The sequence below is a fragment of the Malus sylvestris genome, chromosome 5 (assembly GCF_916048215.2).
Source record: "Malus sylvestris chromosome 5, drMalSylv7.2, whole genome shotgun sequence".
Classification (NCBI taxonomy): domain Eukaryota; kingdom Viridiplantae; phylum Streptophyta; class Magnoliopsida; order Rosales; family Rosaceae; genus Malus; species Malus sylvestris.
The window spans coordinates 26,665,337-26,679,846 of record NC_062264.1 but is presented as its reverse complement, the minus strand read 5'-3'; the positions used below and the strand labels follow the sequence as shown (position 1 = coordinate 26,679,846).

The 14,510-nt window shown below is 42.3% G+C and overlaps 2 protein-coding genes and 1 long non-coding RNA gene across 4 annotated transcripts in view; 1 reads left to right on the top strand and 2 right to left on the bottom strand.

Annotated features, from left to right (window-relative positions):
* The window catches only part of LOC126621406 (uncharacterized), a 92,393-nt gene that overhangs the window by 54,583 nt on the left and 23,300 nt on the right, over positions 1-14,510 (top strand). The window lies entirely within an intron of this gene.
* LOC126621368 (cellulose synthase-like protein D4) lies at positions 81-13,842 on the bottom strand. 2 transcript variants are annotated; one of them, XM_050289854.1, is made up of 7 exons: positions 13,229-13,842; positions 4,388-4,500; positions 3,831-4,217; positions 2,792-3,596; positions 1,992-2,399; positions 1,470-1,837; positions 81-1,374 (listed from the first exon to the last, which is right to left on the bottom strand). In XM_050289854.1, the coding sequence occupies exons 1-7, from the start codon at positions 13,577-13,579 to the stop codon at positions 408-410; spliced, it is 3,399 nt and encodes a 1,132-aa protein (XP_050145811.1). In that variant the 5' UTR covers positions 13,580-13,842; the 3' UTR covers positions 81-407. The 2 variants fall into 2 exon arrangements, with proteins under 2 accessions (XP_050145811.1, XP_050145812.1); XM_050289855.1 differs by lacking the exons at positions 81-1,374; positions 1,470-1,837; positions 1,992-2,399; ... (1 more) ...; positions 3,831-4,217; positions 4,388-4,500 and adding exons at positions 8,392-9,803; positions 9,928-10,295; positions 10,505-10,912; positions 11,349-12,153; positions 12,417-12,803 and having other exon boundaries at positions 13,116-13,823.
* On the bottom strand, positions 7,005-7,993 carry LOC126621457 (uncharacterized). The gene is made up of 2 exons (XR_007622980.1): positions 7,577-7,993; positions 7,005-7,368 (listed from the first exon to the last, which is right to left on the bottom strand). It is a non-coding gene; the product is annotated as an uncharacterized LOC126621457 (long non-coding RNA).

The following is a 14,510-nucleotide window of genomic DNA, read 5'->3' as shown; positions in this document are numbered from 1 at the left end:
AGATGGATGCACTCGTGACATGAAAGTTTTACTCTTTTGCTTACGTGTATATCCTCTGAATCCGTACATTACATGCCCTGTACACCAGAACGACGCGGGTTGATTATATCAGACACACAAAAACGGTCAGTTTACAGACATTTCAGCATAACTCCAGTAAAAGATATACAAACTCCGCCCAGTACAATCATAGAACAAAACAACTTTCTCCCTCAAAAGGCGGAGGACGAAATCGAAAGGTACCTGTAAATCCTTCTAGTTTATATTTCTACAGTTTCTTGACCCTAAAACTCTATAATCCAATCCGATCGGCTACGTAGTTCAAGTGTTCTTTTCTTTTCATTTTACTTTCATATCAAAGATTTGAAAATCAAAGTCGTTAAAATGTACTCGGTAACCAGACCAGCTCACGGAAATTGGAACCCGCCTCCTGCAGCGCCAGCGACAGCACCAGGAGCTGGCGGGTTAATGGCGACCCAGAGCAAGGAAAGTGTAATGGCAATGAGACCTGACCAAACAAACACAATGGTAGGCGTCTTCCTTCTTCTTCCCATCAAACCCTTGGCAAAAGGATACAAGTGAGCCAAAACCCAAAAGCTGAAGAAGGCACCGCCGATAAACCTTGCCCACTGAGGATTCGGAGCATAAACCTCCCTTGAAAATGCGACGATAATGGCTATTATGTTCACCATTCCAATCACAATTGGAGGGATCATGAGGGAAGTCCACTTCACAAGGTAGAGGTCAGCATATATATCATCATTGTCGTCTCCAGCTGACTTGGCTGTCAAGGTAAAGGAAATTTCAATCCCTGCCATCACTTTTAGAAGCCCTTGCACCACAGCAGCCAAGTGAGCGCTGGTTCCGGAGATGAGCCAAAACTGCTCGTTTCGCCACCAGTCTTCCAACGCGACCCCCGACCACCTCACCTCCAGGAGGGCCAGAGCAATGAGGCATATGGTTATGGTTAGCAAGTAGATCAAAAACGTGACGTTGAGATTCGCCACGATAAACTGACCAGTGAAGAGCGAGAGCGCTGGGAGGAAGCAGTACACGATGAGAAATATCGAGGTGAAAGGGTAGACACCGACATTGACGTAGGAAAGGCGCTGTAGTAATTTGAGGCGCATTGAGGCGAGGAAGGCATTGTTCCGAGAGAAGAAAATTTCGACAGAACCTGTTGCCCAACGGAGCACTTGGTGGAGTCGATCAGTGAGATTAATGGGAGCTGAACCTCGAAATGCGTCACGCTTGGTAACGCAGTACACCGAGCGCCATCCTCGGTTGTGCATTCTGTACCCTGTCACCACGTCTTCTGTCACCGACCCGTAAATCCACCCCACACGGTCTCCCCATTCGGTCTTGTCCTCGTACCTGTCACGGAATGTTAATTTGATGCAAATGTACATTGCTAGTAAGATTAAATTATTGAGTGATCACATCATGTTGTCAGTTAATTACATACATACCAGCAAGAAATGGAAGACACGGCTTCAGCAACACTTGTGGCGTCGAGCGGATCACGAGGAGCTCTGAGAACGCCCGGAGGCCGTCCAAATTTCACTGCAGGATGATCAGCTAGGGGTCGGCCTTGGTACTCAGCAACTGGTATGGATTCCGCCAGCATTGTCGAATTTCCAAAACGCTTGGGAAGTAGATTGGTGTCAAGATCCGGGTCAAAGTCACAGGCTGTCAAAGGTTCTGTATTCGACTGTGTCAAAGGCTCTCCTGGTGTCTCAGTATCCTTCTTCAACGGCAGCTTGTCAGGATTTGGTGGATCAAAACCGTACAAGGCAAAACGCCGGAACATGGTCCCGGTTCCCACATACATCGGACCCTGCAAACCAATGATTCATGCATACTGATTGTATGTACATAATATGTGTGTAACTTAATCTCCAAGTTACAACTTGTATCACATGCGCACAAATCGAACTGTCACACGAGTTTGTAACATAGAAATTTTCTTAGTTTCGAATTGATTAAGGTACCTGCAAACCATCAAGCGCACGCATATTGCCGTCGAAAAACACGGTGTTGTGATTGGCATAGCGATCAGAAGGATCAATTCCTTCGAATCTCTGAGGAAACTGAATGTAGCAGATGTTTTCACCACCTCTGTCCATCATGAAGCACATCCCTTCACGGATAGCTTTGCAGTTGTTGATGTAGTGATCACAGTCAAGGTTGAGAATAAAAGGGCCGTTCGACAAGATGGCGGATGCTCTCACCAGCGCATTCATGGCGCCAGCTTTCTTGTTGTGATCATAGCCCGGCCGCTTTTCTCGCGACATGTAGACAAACATCGGGAGGCGTATATCCACATCTGTGAAATCTATGAGCTTGTCATCATCGGCACTTCCCAATAGTGAGTCAGGACTAGGAGGCTTCAACATCACCTATGCACAATGCAGCATCAAAGTTTTGAGTAATGCGACAGTAAGTTAATATAATGCTAACTATTCATTTGAGTCCATTCCACAATATTCCCATGATATGAACTGTTCATAGGTCATCATTGAGATTATCCTAACAAAAAATTCACTCTAGTTGAAAATCGTTTAGCCCTTTTAAAACAATTTTCGATTAGGTGGAATTAATTTTGTGGATCTCGAACGAAGAAATACAAAATCAACTGTTCAAGCCGAATAGTGGAGTGCACCCAAACGATGGTTAGAGTTGTATTAACTTACTAAATGGTTAGCGCTTGTGCGCTATATGATAGAGAATTTGAGAGGCAATCGGTAACCATGCAAATAGTTTATTCGAATTCGTGAGAAGCTAATGTTACCTGAAGAATTCCGGAATGGTCACCTTTGGCATGGTCATGGGAAGGAACAGCCCAAGTACCAGGCCAATGTGTGCCATCAGCCATCCATGTAGCCTTGGGGACTTTGACTTGCTCCAGAGGGTCAGTTCCATTCTCCCTCATATTCTTCAACTGCTTCATTTCCTCCCTGGCATGGAAAGCATCAGACCGCCTCCTGATCGAATCCGGAAGCCCGTTGATCCTCACCTTGAACTCATCATACTCCCTCTTGATCTTCCTCCTATCCTTCACAAAGTCCAGACTACTCTTGTTCTTTGTTGGGTCAACTTTCAACGCGAAGTAACTCTCAGGATTCCTCGGCTCAATGTCGTGCTTCCGGCAGAAGGGGACCCACAAGTCCGCGAAACTAGCAGCCTCCGCCATTGCCTCGAAGGTGAGGAGGGCACCTCCATCATCAGAGATGTAGCATGCTATCTTTTCAACCGGGTAATCAACGGCTAGGATTGAAAGGATGGTATTGGCAGTGGTGAGAGGTGGCTCTTTGTCAGGATCAGCAGTCGATACATAGAAGTCAATGCCAGGGAGGTCAGACCGGCCCGTTGGATTGGATGGTGATGGCATGTCAAACTTGTCGTGGAGGACTTCAAGATCGGTCTGACGATTAATGGGGAAAAACTTTGGAGTCTGATCAAGAATCCAAGAGAAGGCGAACCATATTTCGCAGATAATCGACATGAGCCACAGCCATCTTGCATCATTGTTTGGATTGACTACTCTCCAATGCAGGAAGAATGATAGCACGATTAATCTAACGAAGATCAGTAACCTACAAGACGATGATCAGCATAAAATATATATTAATTGTTAGTCATCTTAATTATAGTGCATAATAATACAAAATGAATATTATCACTTCATCTTACAATGTTCTTATTGTTCTATAACTTTTGCGAAGCTTGTTCTATTGCGGAAGTACGATTTATGCATAACATGTTTTGTTTGCGTGAACAAATGCAACATGTACAAACTAAGTACTGAGCGAAAGAATTTTTATGCTGACCTGTAGGGGCTGATAATGGCAGCCGGGATTGGCAATATCCTGCTGAGGGGCTTCCAGGGCTTGTCATCTGCATCCAGCGAGCCCCCTGGGAAGCCATCACCACCACCATCACCATACCCGTCATCTTGGGGATTGAAAGCATTGCCAACACCGTAAGTCCCCTTGGTCTCAAACAACCACCTATTGTGATCAAATTCTCCCGTTTGGTTCCTCTTCATCACAGACATGTTATCCCTTTTTCCGTCAGGACCAGGCAATTGCAGCGTTCCACTGTTGTAATCCGATGGCTCATCATATTCGTCTCCTACTCTGTATTGCTCCTTGCAGCCTGGACAAAGGCCAGTGTCCTTCTGTGCATCCAAATAGCAATCTCTGCAGATTTTGAACCTACAAAACACAATTCGAAGAAAAAGTGAATGCGGAAATCCTATCCAAAAGTACTAGTTGAATTTTTTTTTTTTTTTGGATTTCTGAGCTTCACTTAGTACCCGAAGATCTTAAGATATTATTAGCATAGTAATCAAACTAGTAATTAATTCGAGTATCGTAGCTCATACCTGCAATCACAAGGGGTTATATCAACTCCTCTCTCATCCTTCATCACCTTACCATCACAAGCAGGCATCATGCATGCAGAGCCTTTGGCTCCAGCCATCTGAGGATGAGTCACCTCCGAATCAATCACCTTATCCATGAGATGTGCACGAGTCACGCTATTGAACCCTCCGGTAAATAAAGAATTCGAAACATATTGCTCCTCTGCCTTTACAGCCACGGATGTGTCCATGGGCTGGTTATCCGGGGTGGGTGGAATATGAACTGTGTAGTTCATATAGTCCCCGGATAATTCCCCGGACATATCAAGGTCTTCTCTTGACAGACTCACATACCGTCCACTTGAAGTCCTTCGCGCAAACTTAACAGTTTGGCCACTCGAATTAGTTTTGCCTTGAGAGCTACCAGAACCCCCAGGGCTTTTTATCGCCTTCTTCGACGGTTCTTTATTCTGGGAAGTTGCCATTGTCTCGCTATACCAATCTCTCTACTTCCTTTTCTTTTCGATTACCAAATTCTTCGATCCCTTTTTAGAATTTTCGATCACCGTCGTATACAATGTAGCGAAACGAAATGGTTTCTCAGGAAAATAGTAATCTAATATGCCTCCAGTGAATTGGGAAAGGCACAAGTGTGCCCAAAGAACTGGATGAAATGGTGGGAGACATTGTTATTGGTACACGAAGAAGGCTGTGATCGAATGTCTCATGAGATGGGGGGTTTTTTTTTACTCCAATTAGTTAGAATGAACAGATGGTTTTAGAGAGAGAGAGAGACCGGGTCGTTGCTGATATGCCGTTTTAAGAGAATCGCGTTACGAGTTTTGAGGAGTGTGTTTGTGGAGGGTAAAGGAGGGAGCTAGCAGCTGAGGTATTATATTATAAGTTATAACCATATAACTTCCTTCATGTCTACCTGGTGTGACTATAACATCGTTATATAGTATTACCAATATTCTATTTATATATGTTCATATGTATAACACGCGTTATCATATTGTAAGAACTACCCATTACGTTGGATGTTACTGGTAATATGGTTGGTTAGTTACCACTGACATTTCATACCCTCTAATTAACAAAGATATTTCTCTAAATATTTGAGCATTTATACACTGATACATAATTCAATAATGCTTCGTTTAGGTATAAATATTTGAATATTTATACTTTTATAAGTGGTTGAACTATTTCTCATATTGCTGATTGATTTTTTTTTATTTTTGTGAAAGCACGCTTGTATTTATTTTTAACCTTTTGATTGAATAAAATAAAAAGAGTTGTGCAGGAAGATAAAAGGAATATGCTTAAACCAATTCTCTTTTATAAGAGTGATTATATAATACGAGACGCCAATATGGCAGTGTTTCAAACTTGTCACGTGTGCCGCCTAACTTTTTAATTGTTCTGTATAATGTGAAGTCGCATGATTAGTTTGTGAAAATAACAGCTTGACGTCTCTGTTTCGAAATGTAAAATTCAAAACGGTAATTGTTAATCTTGATAGTTTCATTAAGTTGCTTCTGATAGGATCCCTCTGCAACTTTCACTCAAGTGTAAAGAACAGTAACTTTTATTAAACTGAGCGACTTTTACAACCACCAACCTTTCTTCTACAAACCCTTGTAATAACTAATAAAACTACAAACCCAATAGCTCAACCAAATCTGTTACAAACAATTGACACATGTACTGTTAGGATGATGCCACTTGGCATCATATCCATACTCCCTCCGAAAGGAACCTTGGGTCCAAGGCTTGAGATCTAGGCTCATAATCTCCCAATCCTTGTACACCGAGCAAAAGTAATTCCTTTTAAAACAGAGGATATTTTTCATACAGAATTCTACATCCTCATGAGTTAATTTTTCAACATTAGGCTTAGAGTGCGTTTGTTGCACCTGATTATTTCGGACTGGATTAACTTTAGGATTAAACTGGACTGACTTAGTAAAAAGTTTGGTGCACTGTCAAACTAAGAAGCAAAATAACGAGATAACAACTTACAAAGAGAACAAAAAAAGTCAATTTCGATTCAACTCATTATTCAATCGAGTAAACATTAAGAAGTATTAAGAATCAACCAATTCCAAAAACAATGGTGAAAACTTCAAGCAAATAATCAACAATCACATTGGAGATATAGCGACATGTTGTAGAACAATCAATGGCGAATATCAACATTTTTTACACAAGTAGATTAGAGAACTATAATCTAGAAAGACACAGGGTTTAGAACGAGCCTCTAATTTGTGAGCAACATACGGTTCAAGATGAGAAAACAAAGACAACCAAAATCACAATACAGTGAGGAAAACAAAGACAAGCGGGAGGATAACCAAAAGAACCCGATAAGGAGTGATCCAATCTAAAATGGGTGCGGGAAGGATATTAATAAGGTAAGAGGCACAATGCGTGAGGTAAGCCGATTGTCTGGAGAATGGAACGAATAAGGGTGGCAAGGCCATTTTGTTGTGGAGTGTGGCTGCAAGTACAACGTTATTCAATGTCATGTTCATGACAAAAGGTAAAGAAGGATTGATTGACATATTCAGCACCATTGTCACTTTGGAGTACCATAATAGTAGCATGAAACATGTTTTGAATTATGGAAACAAAGTTTTTAAAGTGATCAAAGACCTCATATTTTTGTTTCATAAGATAAATCCAAGAATAACGGGAAAATTCGTCAATCAAAAGTACATTACAACGAAAACCACTGACAGATGTAACCGGAGACATCCACATATCAGAATGAATAATATAAAAAAGGGAAGAACCACAAATGTTATGATTGGAATAAAAAGGTAATTGAGTGAACTTGCTGGGCACAATTCGTACAAAAGGATTTATCGACCTTGACAGTGGGATTGAGACTAGAAGACGTTGATGCCAAGTTGTGGTAGAGATAGCAGCATAGGCTTGAAGGACGGTAGAAACTGTGGAGGACAAGGACAGAGGATAAAGCTCATCTTTACAGGGCTCTAAAATAGTAACACATCAGTAAGTAAGTCATACATTTGATTAAAAATGAGAAACAGAGACAAATAGCACTAAATTGTCTTGTGTAAACGCTCAATAGACAAAAGATTTTAGGAAGGTCAGGAAGATAAAAAGTATTGCGCTAATTAAAATTAGAAGAACTAAGAGAAATAGGGATGGTACTAGTATGGGTAATATTCATAGTATCACCATTACTCAAATAGACAGTAGAGGGGCCGGCATAGGGCTGCATATGAAGAACCAAAGACGATTGACACGTCATGTGATGAGTAGCACCAGTATCAGATACCAAATGGAATCTGGTTGCCGTAAAAATTGGGCACTAACAGAGGGTGGTGCCTGATCAGACACGCTGTAGCGATGCGGGCACGCGTGTTGGGTGTGTTGAGAGGTGTTACAGTTGTAAAACCAAGCTGGACCACGTAGAGAACGGGACGAACTTGAACCGCTGTGCAGGCTGCTGGGGCAGGGATGTGAGCCAGGGGCTGGCAGAAGAGATACTGGTGGCATGGGGCTGGTAGGAGGGAACTGGGTAAGATGGATAATTGGGCCGAAATGACGCCATAAGAAAAGGGGGAGAAGCAAGAGAAGAAATTGAAAAGCCTATAGAATTATGACGGCAACAGAAGACAAAACCTAAAAGGTGGACGTGTGCCCTTTTTCTTTTGTTGACGATGGGACAGCAAGGAAGAAGAAAAAGGGCTGATGCAACATAGAAGATAGGAAAATTCTAAGGGCTGTACGGTGAGGTGGATGGGATTAGATTTTAGGAATTGAATTGACAGAGATATGTAGGACGACTTGTAACTCATGTACAAAGATAATTTATCTATTGTGGATTTATAACTCATCATGTCCAGTTTAGTCCATCTTATATTTTGACTCAACAAACAACGAATTGAACTCAAGTTCAATTTATTAATCATAACCGATCTCAACCAGCCCACAAAACAGTCATTGAAATAAAAGAAGAAAGAGATACATATAGAGAACACATGGACAAGTGATGCATCATAAATTTATAACACATTGTATTGATTTGTGAAAAATATTACCATATATTGGGTTATACAAATTCCTATTCAAATAAGAATCTTATACTAATTACAAATAAAAATTACATTTTTATAATACATGTTACAATTACGGACAGAATTCGGAATTAATTAACAATAATCTAACACGTATATACACACAACACAACAATTCTAACCGTAAAACTATCGTATAGTTTTACCACCGAGTATAATCTTAGAACAAAACAATCTTCTCCCTCAAACGGCGGAGGACTAAATCGAAAGGTACCTGTAAATCCTTCTAGTTGATATTTCTACAGTTTCTTGACCCTAAAACTCTAAATCCAATCCGATCGGCTACGTCGTCCAAGTGTTCTTTTCTTTTTACGTGGTGTCAAAGATATGAAAATCAAAGTCATTAAAATGCCAGACCAGCTCACGGAAATTGGAAACCGGCTCCTGCAACGCCAGCAGCACCAGGAGCTGGCGGGTTAATGGCGACCCAGAGCAAGGAAAGTGTAATGGCAATGAGACCTGACCAAACAAACACAATGGTAGGCGTCTTCCTTCTTCTTCCCATCAAACCCTTGGCAAAAGGATACAAGTGAGCCAAAACCCAAAAGCTGAAGAACACACCGCGGATCAGCTTCGCCCACTCAGGATTCAGAGCATAAATCTCCCTTGAAATCGCAACGGCAATGGCAATTAGGTTCACCATTCCAATCACAATTGGAGGGATCATGAGGGAAGTCCACTTCACAAGGTAGAGGTCAGCATATATATCATCGTTGTCCTCTCCAGCTGGCTTGGAAGTCGAGGTAGAGTAAATTTCAATCCCTCCAATCACTTTTAGAAGCCCTGCCACAACAGCAGCCAAGTGAGAGCTGGTTCCGGAGATGAGCCAAAACTGCTCGTTTCGCCACCACTCTTCCAACTCGATCCCTGACCACTTCACCTCCAGGATGGCCAGAGCAATGAGGCATATGGTGATGATTAGCAAGTAGATCAAAAACGTGATGCTGAGATTCGCCACGATGAACTGTCCTGTGAAGAGACAGAGCGCAGGCAGGAAGCAGTACACGACGAGAAAGATCGAGGTGAAAGGGTAGACACCGAGATTGATGTAGGCAATACGCTGTAGGAACTTGAGGCGCAATGAGGCGAGGAAGGCATTGTTCCGAGAGTAGAAAATTTCAACAGAGCCTGTTGCCCAACGGAGTACTTGGTGGAGTCGATCAGTGAGATTAATGGACGCTGATCCTCGAAATGCGTCACGCTTGGTAACGCAGTACACCGAACGCCATCCTCGGTTGTGCATTTTGTACCCTGTCACCACATCTTCTGTCACTGGCCCGTAAATCCACCCCAAATGGTCTCCCCATTCCGTCTTGTCCTCGTACCTGTCACGCAATGTTAATTTGAAGCAAATGCATAGCTAGTACTTAGATTTAATTATTTTGATCCATCATATTTCAACTGATACATCAACTGCCACGTCAAGTTGTTAGCTAATTATATACGTACCAGCAAGAAATGGCCGAGACAGCTTCAGCAACAGCAGTGGCATCGAGCGGATCACGAGGAACTCTGAGAATGCCAGGAGGCCGTCCAAATTTCACTGCAGGATGATCAGCTAGGGGTCGTCCTTGGTACTCAGCAACTGGTATGGATTCCGCCAGCATTTTCGAATTTCCAAAACGCTTTGGAAGTAGATTGGTGTCAAGATCTGGATCGAAGTCATTGGCTGTCAAAGGTTGGGTATTCGACTGTGTCAAAGGCTCTCCTTGTTTCACGGCATCCTTCTTCACTGGCAATTTCTTAGAATTTGGTGGATCAAAACCGTACAACGCAAAACGCCGGAACATGGTCCCGGTTCCCACATACAGCGGACCCTGCAAACCCATGATTCATGCACACTGATTGTATATATGTAATGTGTGTAACTCAATCTCAAAGTTACGAACTTGTATCATATACGCACTAATCTAACTGTTCGCAATTTCCATATCCGAGTATAGAAAAGTGAACCTTTAAAAAATGTTCGTTTGTTACATGAGTTTGTACCATAGAAATTTTCTTAGCTTCGAATTGATTAAGGTACCTGCAAACCATCAAGCGCGCGCATTGTGCCATCGAAAAACACGGTGTTGTGATTGGCATAGCGATCAGAGGGATCGATGCCATCGAATCTTTGAGGAAACTGAATGTAGCAGATGTTTTCACCGCCTCTGTCCATCATGAAGCACATCCCTTCACGGATAGCTTTGCAGTTGTTGATGTAGTGATCACAGTCAAGGTTGAGAATAAAAGGGCCGTTCGACAAGATGGCGGATGCTCTCACCAGCGCATTCATGGCGCCAGCTTTCTTGTTGGGATCATAGCCTGGCCGCTTTTCTCGCGACATGTAGACAAACATTGGGAGGCGTATATCCACATCTGTGAAATCTATGAGCTTGTCATCATCGGCACTTCCCAATAGGGGGTCAGGACTAGGAGGCTTCAACATCACCTATCCACAATGCAGCATCTAAGTTTTGAGTAATATTGTTTCTGCCGCATTTACTAACCGGATGCTTATCGACAACACTCAAGCGCTAACGAGTTAGTAAGCTAATATTATGCTAATTATTCATTTGACTTCAATCCACAATATTCCCATGATATGAACCGATAATCGGTCATCATTGAGAGTATCCTATTAAAAAATTCAATCTAATTCAATTTTCGATTAGGTTGAATTTTTTTAAGGTTGATTTTTGAATGAAGAACTACAAAATGAACTTTTCAAGCCATGACCAAATAGTGAAGTGCGCACAAGCAAACAGCTAGAGTTGTATTAATTTACTAAATCGTTTGCACTTCTGTGCTATATGATTAAGAATTTGAGAGGTGATCGGTAAACGGGCAAATAGTTTTATTCAAATTCGAGACGAGCTAATGTTTACCTGAAGAACTGCTGAATGGTCAGCTTTGGCATGGTCATGGGAAGGAACAGCCCAAGCACCAGGCCAGTGTGTGCCATCAGCCATCCATGTAGCCCTGGTGACTTTGACTTGCTCCAGAGGGTCAGTTGCATTCTCCCTCATATGCTTCAACTGCTTCATTTCCTCCCTGGCATGGAAAGCATCGGACCGCCTCCTGATCGAATCGGGAAGCCCGTTGATCCTCACCTTGAACTCATCATACTCCCTCTTGATCTTCCTCCTATCCTTCACAAAGTCCAGACTACTCTTGTTCTTTGTTGGGTCAACTTTCCTCGCGAAGTAACTGTCAGGATTCCTCGGCTCAATGTTGTGCTTCCGGCAGAAGGGGACCCACAAGTCCGCGAAACTAGCAGCCTCCGCCATTGCCTCGAAGGTGAGGAGGGCAGCTCCATCATCAGAGACGTAGCAAGCTATCTTTTCAACCGGGTAATCAACGGCTAGGATTGAAAGGATGGTGTTGGCAGTGGTGAGAGGTGGCTCCACGTCAGGATCAGCAGTGGATACAAAGATGTCAATGCCAGGGAGGTCAGACCGGCCCATTGGATTGGATGGTGTTGGCATGTCAAACTTGTCGTGGAGGACTTCAAGATCGGTCAGACGATTAATGGGGAAAAACTTAGGAGTCTGATCAAGAATCCAAGCGAAGGCGAACCATATTTCGCAGATAATCGACATGAGCCACAGCCATCTTGCATCGTTGTTTGGATTGACTATTCTCCAATGCAGGAACAAACATAGCACGATTAATCGAACGAAGATCAGTAACCTAGAAGACGATGATCAACACATAATATATATTAATTGTTCGTCAAGTCATCTTAATTATATTGCATAATCATAGAATATGAACACATAATCACTTCATCTTACATTCTTCTTGTGTCATCTAACATTGTTCTTTTGTTTTATTACTTACGCGAAGCTTTTTTTATTGCGAAAGTACGATTAATGCATAACACATTTTTATTTGCGTGAACAAATGCAACATGTACAAAACTATGTACTGAGCGAAAAAATTTATATACGAACCTGTAGGGGCTGATAATGGCAGCTGGGATCGGCAATACCCTGCTGAGGGGCTTCCAAGGCTTGTCATCTGCATCCAGCGAGCCCCCTGCAAAACAATCACCACCTCCATCACCATACCCGTCATCTTTGGGATAGAAAGCATTGCCAATGCCATACGTCCCGTTGGTCTCAAACAACCACCTATTGTGATCAAATTCTCCCGTTTGGTTCCTCTTCATCACAGACATGTTATCCCTTTTTCCGTCAGGACCAGGCAATTGCAGCGTTCCACTGTTGTAATCTGATGGCTCATCATAATCGTCTCCTACTTTGTATTGCTCCTTGCAGCCCGGACAAAGGCCAGTGTCGTTCTGTGCATCCAGATAACAATCTCTACAGATTTTGAACCTACAAAACACAATTCGAACACGATAAAAAAAAAACATAGACGTTTAAGACTCGTTAAAATTAAACAACGCAAAATCTAGCCCTCGTCCAAAAGGGAACCGATTTCTGCACTCACTTCACGTTTTCTGCTCCCTTGATTGTAATAATAGGAGTAGTACAGGGGGAGAAAAAGTGACTGAAAATCCTACCCAAAAGTACTAGTTGATATTATTTGTTTTGGATTTCTGAGCTTCGCTTTAGTACCCGAAGATTTTAAGATCTTATTAGCATAGTAATAAAACTAGTAATTAATTTGAGTATCGTAGCTCATACCGGCAATCACAAGGGGTTATATCAACTCCTCTCTCATCCTTCATCACTTTACCATCACAAGAAGGCATCATGCATGCAGAGCCTTTGGCTCCAGCCATCTGAGGATGAGTCACCTCTGAATCAATCACCTTATCCATGAGATGCGCACGAGTCACGCTATTGAACCCTCCGGTAAACAAGGAATTTGAAACATATTGCTCCTCTGCCTTGACAGCTACGGATGTGTCCATGGGCTGGTTATCCGGGGTGGGAGGAATATGAACTGTGTAGTTCATATAGTCCCCGGATAATTCGTCGGACATATCAAGGTCTTCTCTCGACAGATTCACATACCGTCCACTTGAAGTTCTTCGCGCAAACTTAACAGTTTGGCCACTCAAATTAGCTTTGTCTTGAGAGCTACCAGAACCACCTGGGGTTTTTATCGCCTTCTTTGACGGCTCTCCATTCTGGGAAGTTGACATTGTCTAGCTATACCAATCTCTCTAGTTCCTTTTCTTTTCGATTACCAAATTCTTCGATCCCTTTTTACAATTTTCGATCAACGTTGTATTCAATGTAGCGAAATGAAATGGTTTCTTAAGAAAATAGTAACGTAATGCTACTCTATTGAATTGGGAAAGGCTGAAGTGTGCCCAAAGAATTGGATGAAATGGGAAGAAACATTGTTTTATTGCTACAGGAAGAAGATTGTGGTCGAATGTTTCATGAGATGGGGGGTGTTTAGAGAGAGAGAGAGACCGATCTTTGCTGATATGCCGTTTTTAGAGAATCGCGTTACGAGTTTTGAGGAGTGTGTTTGTGGAGGGAAAAGGAGAGAGCTAGCAGCTGAGGTCTTATATTATCTATATCGATATATATAGTGAGAGCATAAAAATGGTGAAGCTTTCTTGGATGCCAAAAATGCTCACTTCACAAAAAAAAAAAAAAAAAAAAAAACAGCACAAAACTATCCCAATATAAAAGGTTTAACTTATATTCGTAATACACAAATAAAAGTGTTAAAATCGTAATTCGGAAAATAGAATATTTAGATATGATTCTATTCCGAGTTCAGCTCATAGAGCTCTTCTATTTGATTGTATTCAAACGGATTGTACTCGTGGTCATTCTCTTTAATCTTATTGCCTTTTCTATCACACAGAAAATAAATTGCGAACAATGTATGCACATCAAGAATGAGAGGTTACAAGATGTTTGTGGCGGGAATTTCCGTGGGGGATGCTTCCTGTCCGACGAGCACACAGCTCCCAGAGAGGTTGGCGCCGGTTGATGCTTTATGTCGGGCTCCTGCTTTACTGGCGGGCTTGTCGGGCAAGGCTGAAAGAGAAGGACATAGTTAACTTTGAAAGGTGCCTTTGTGAGGCCTTAGGTGTAGGCCTTGAGGCTCACAAT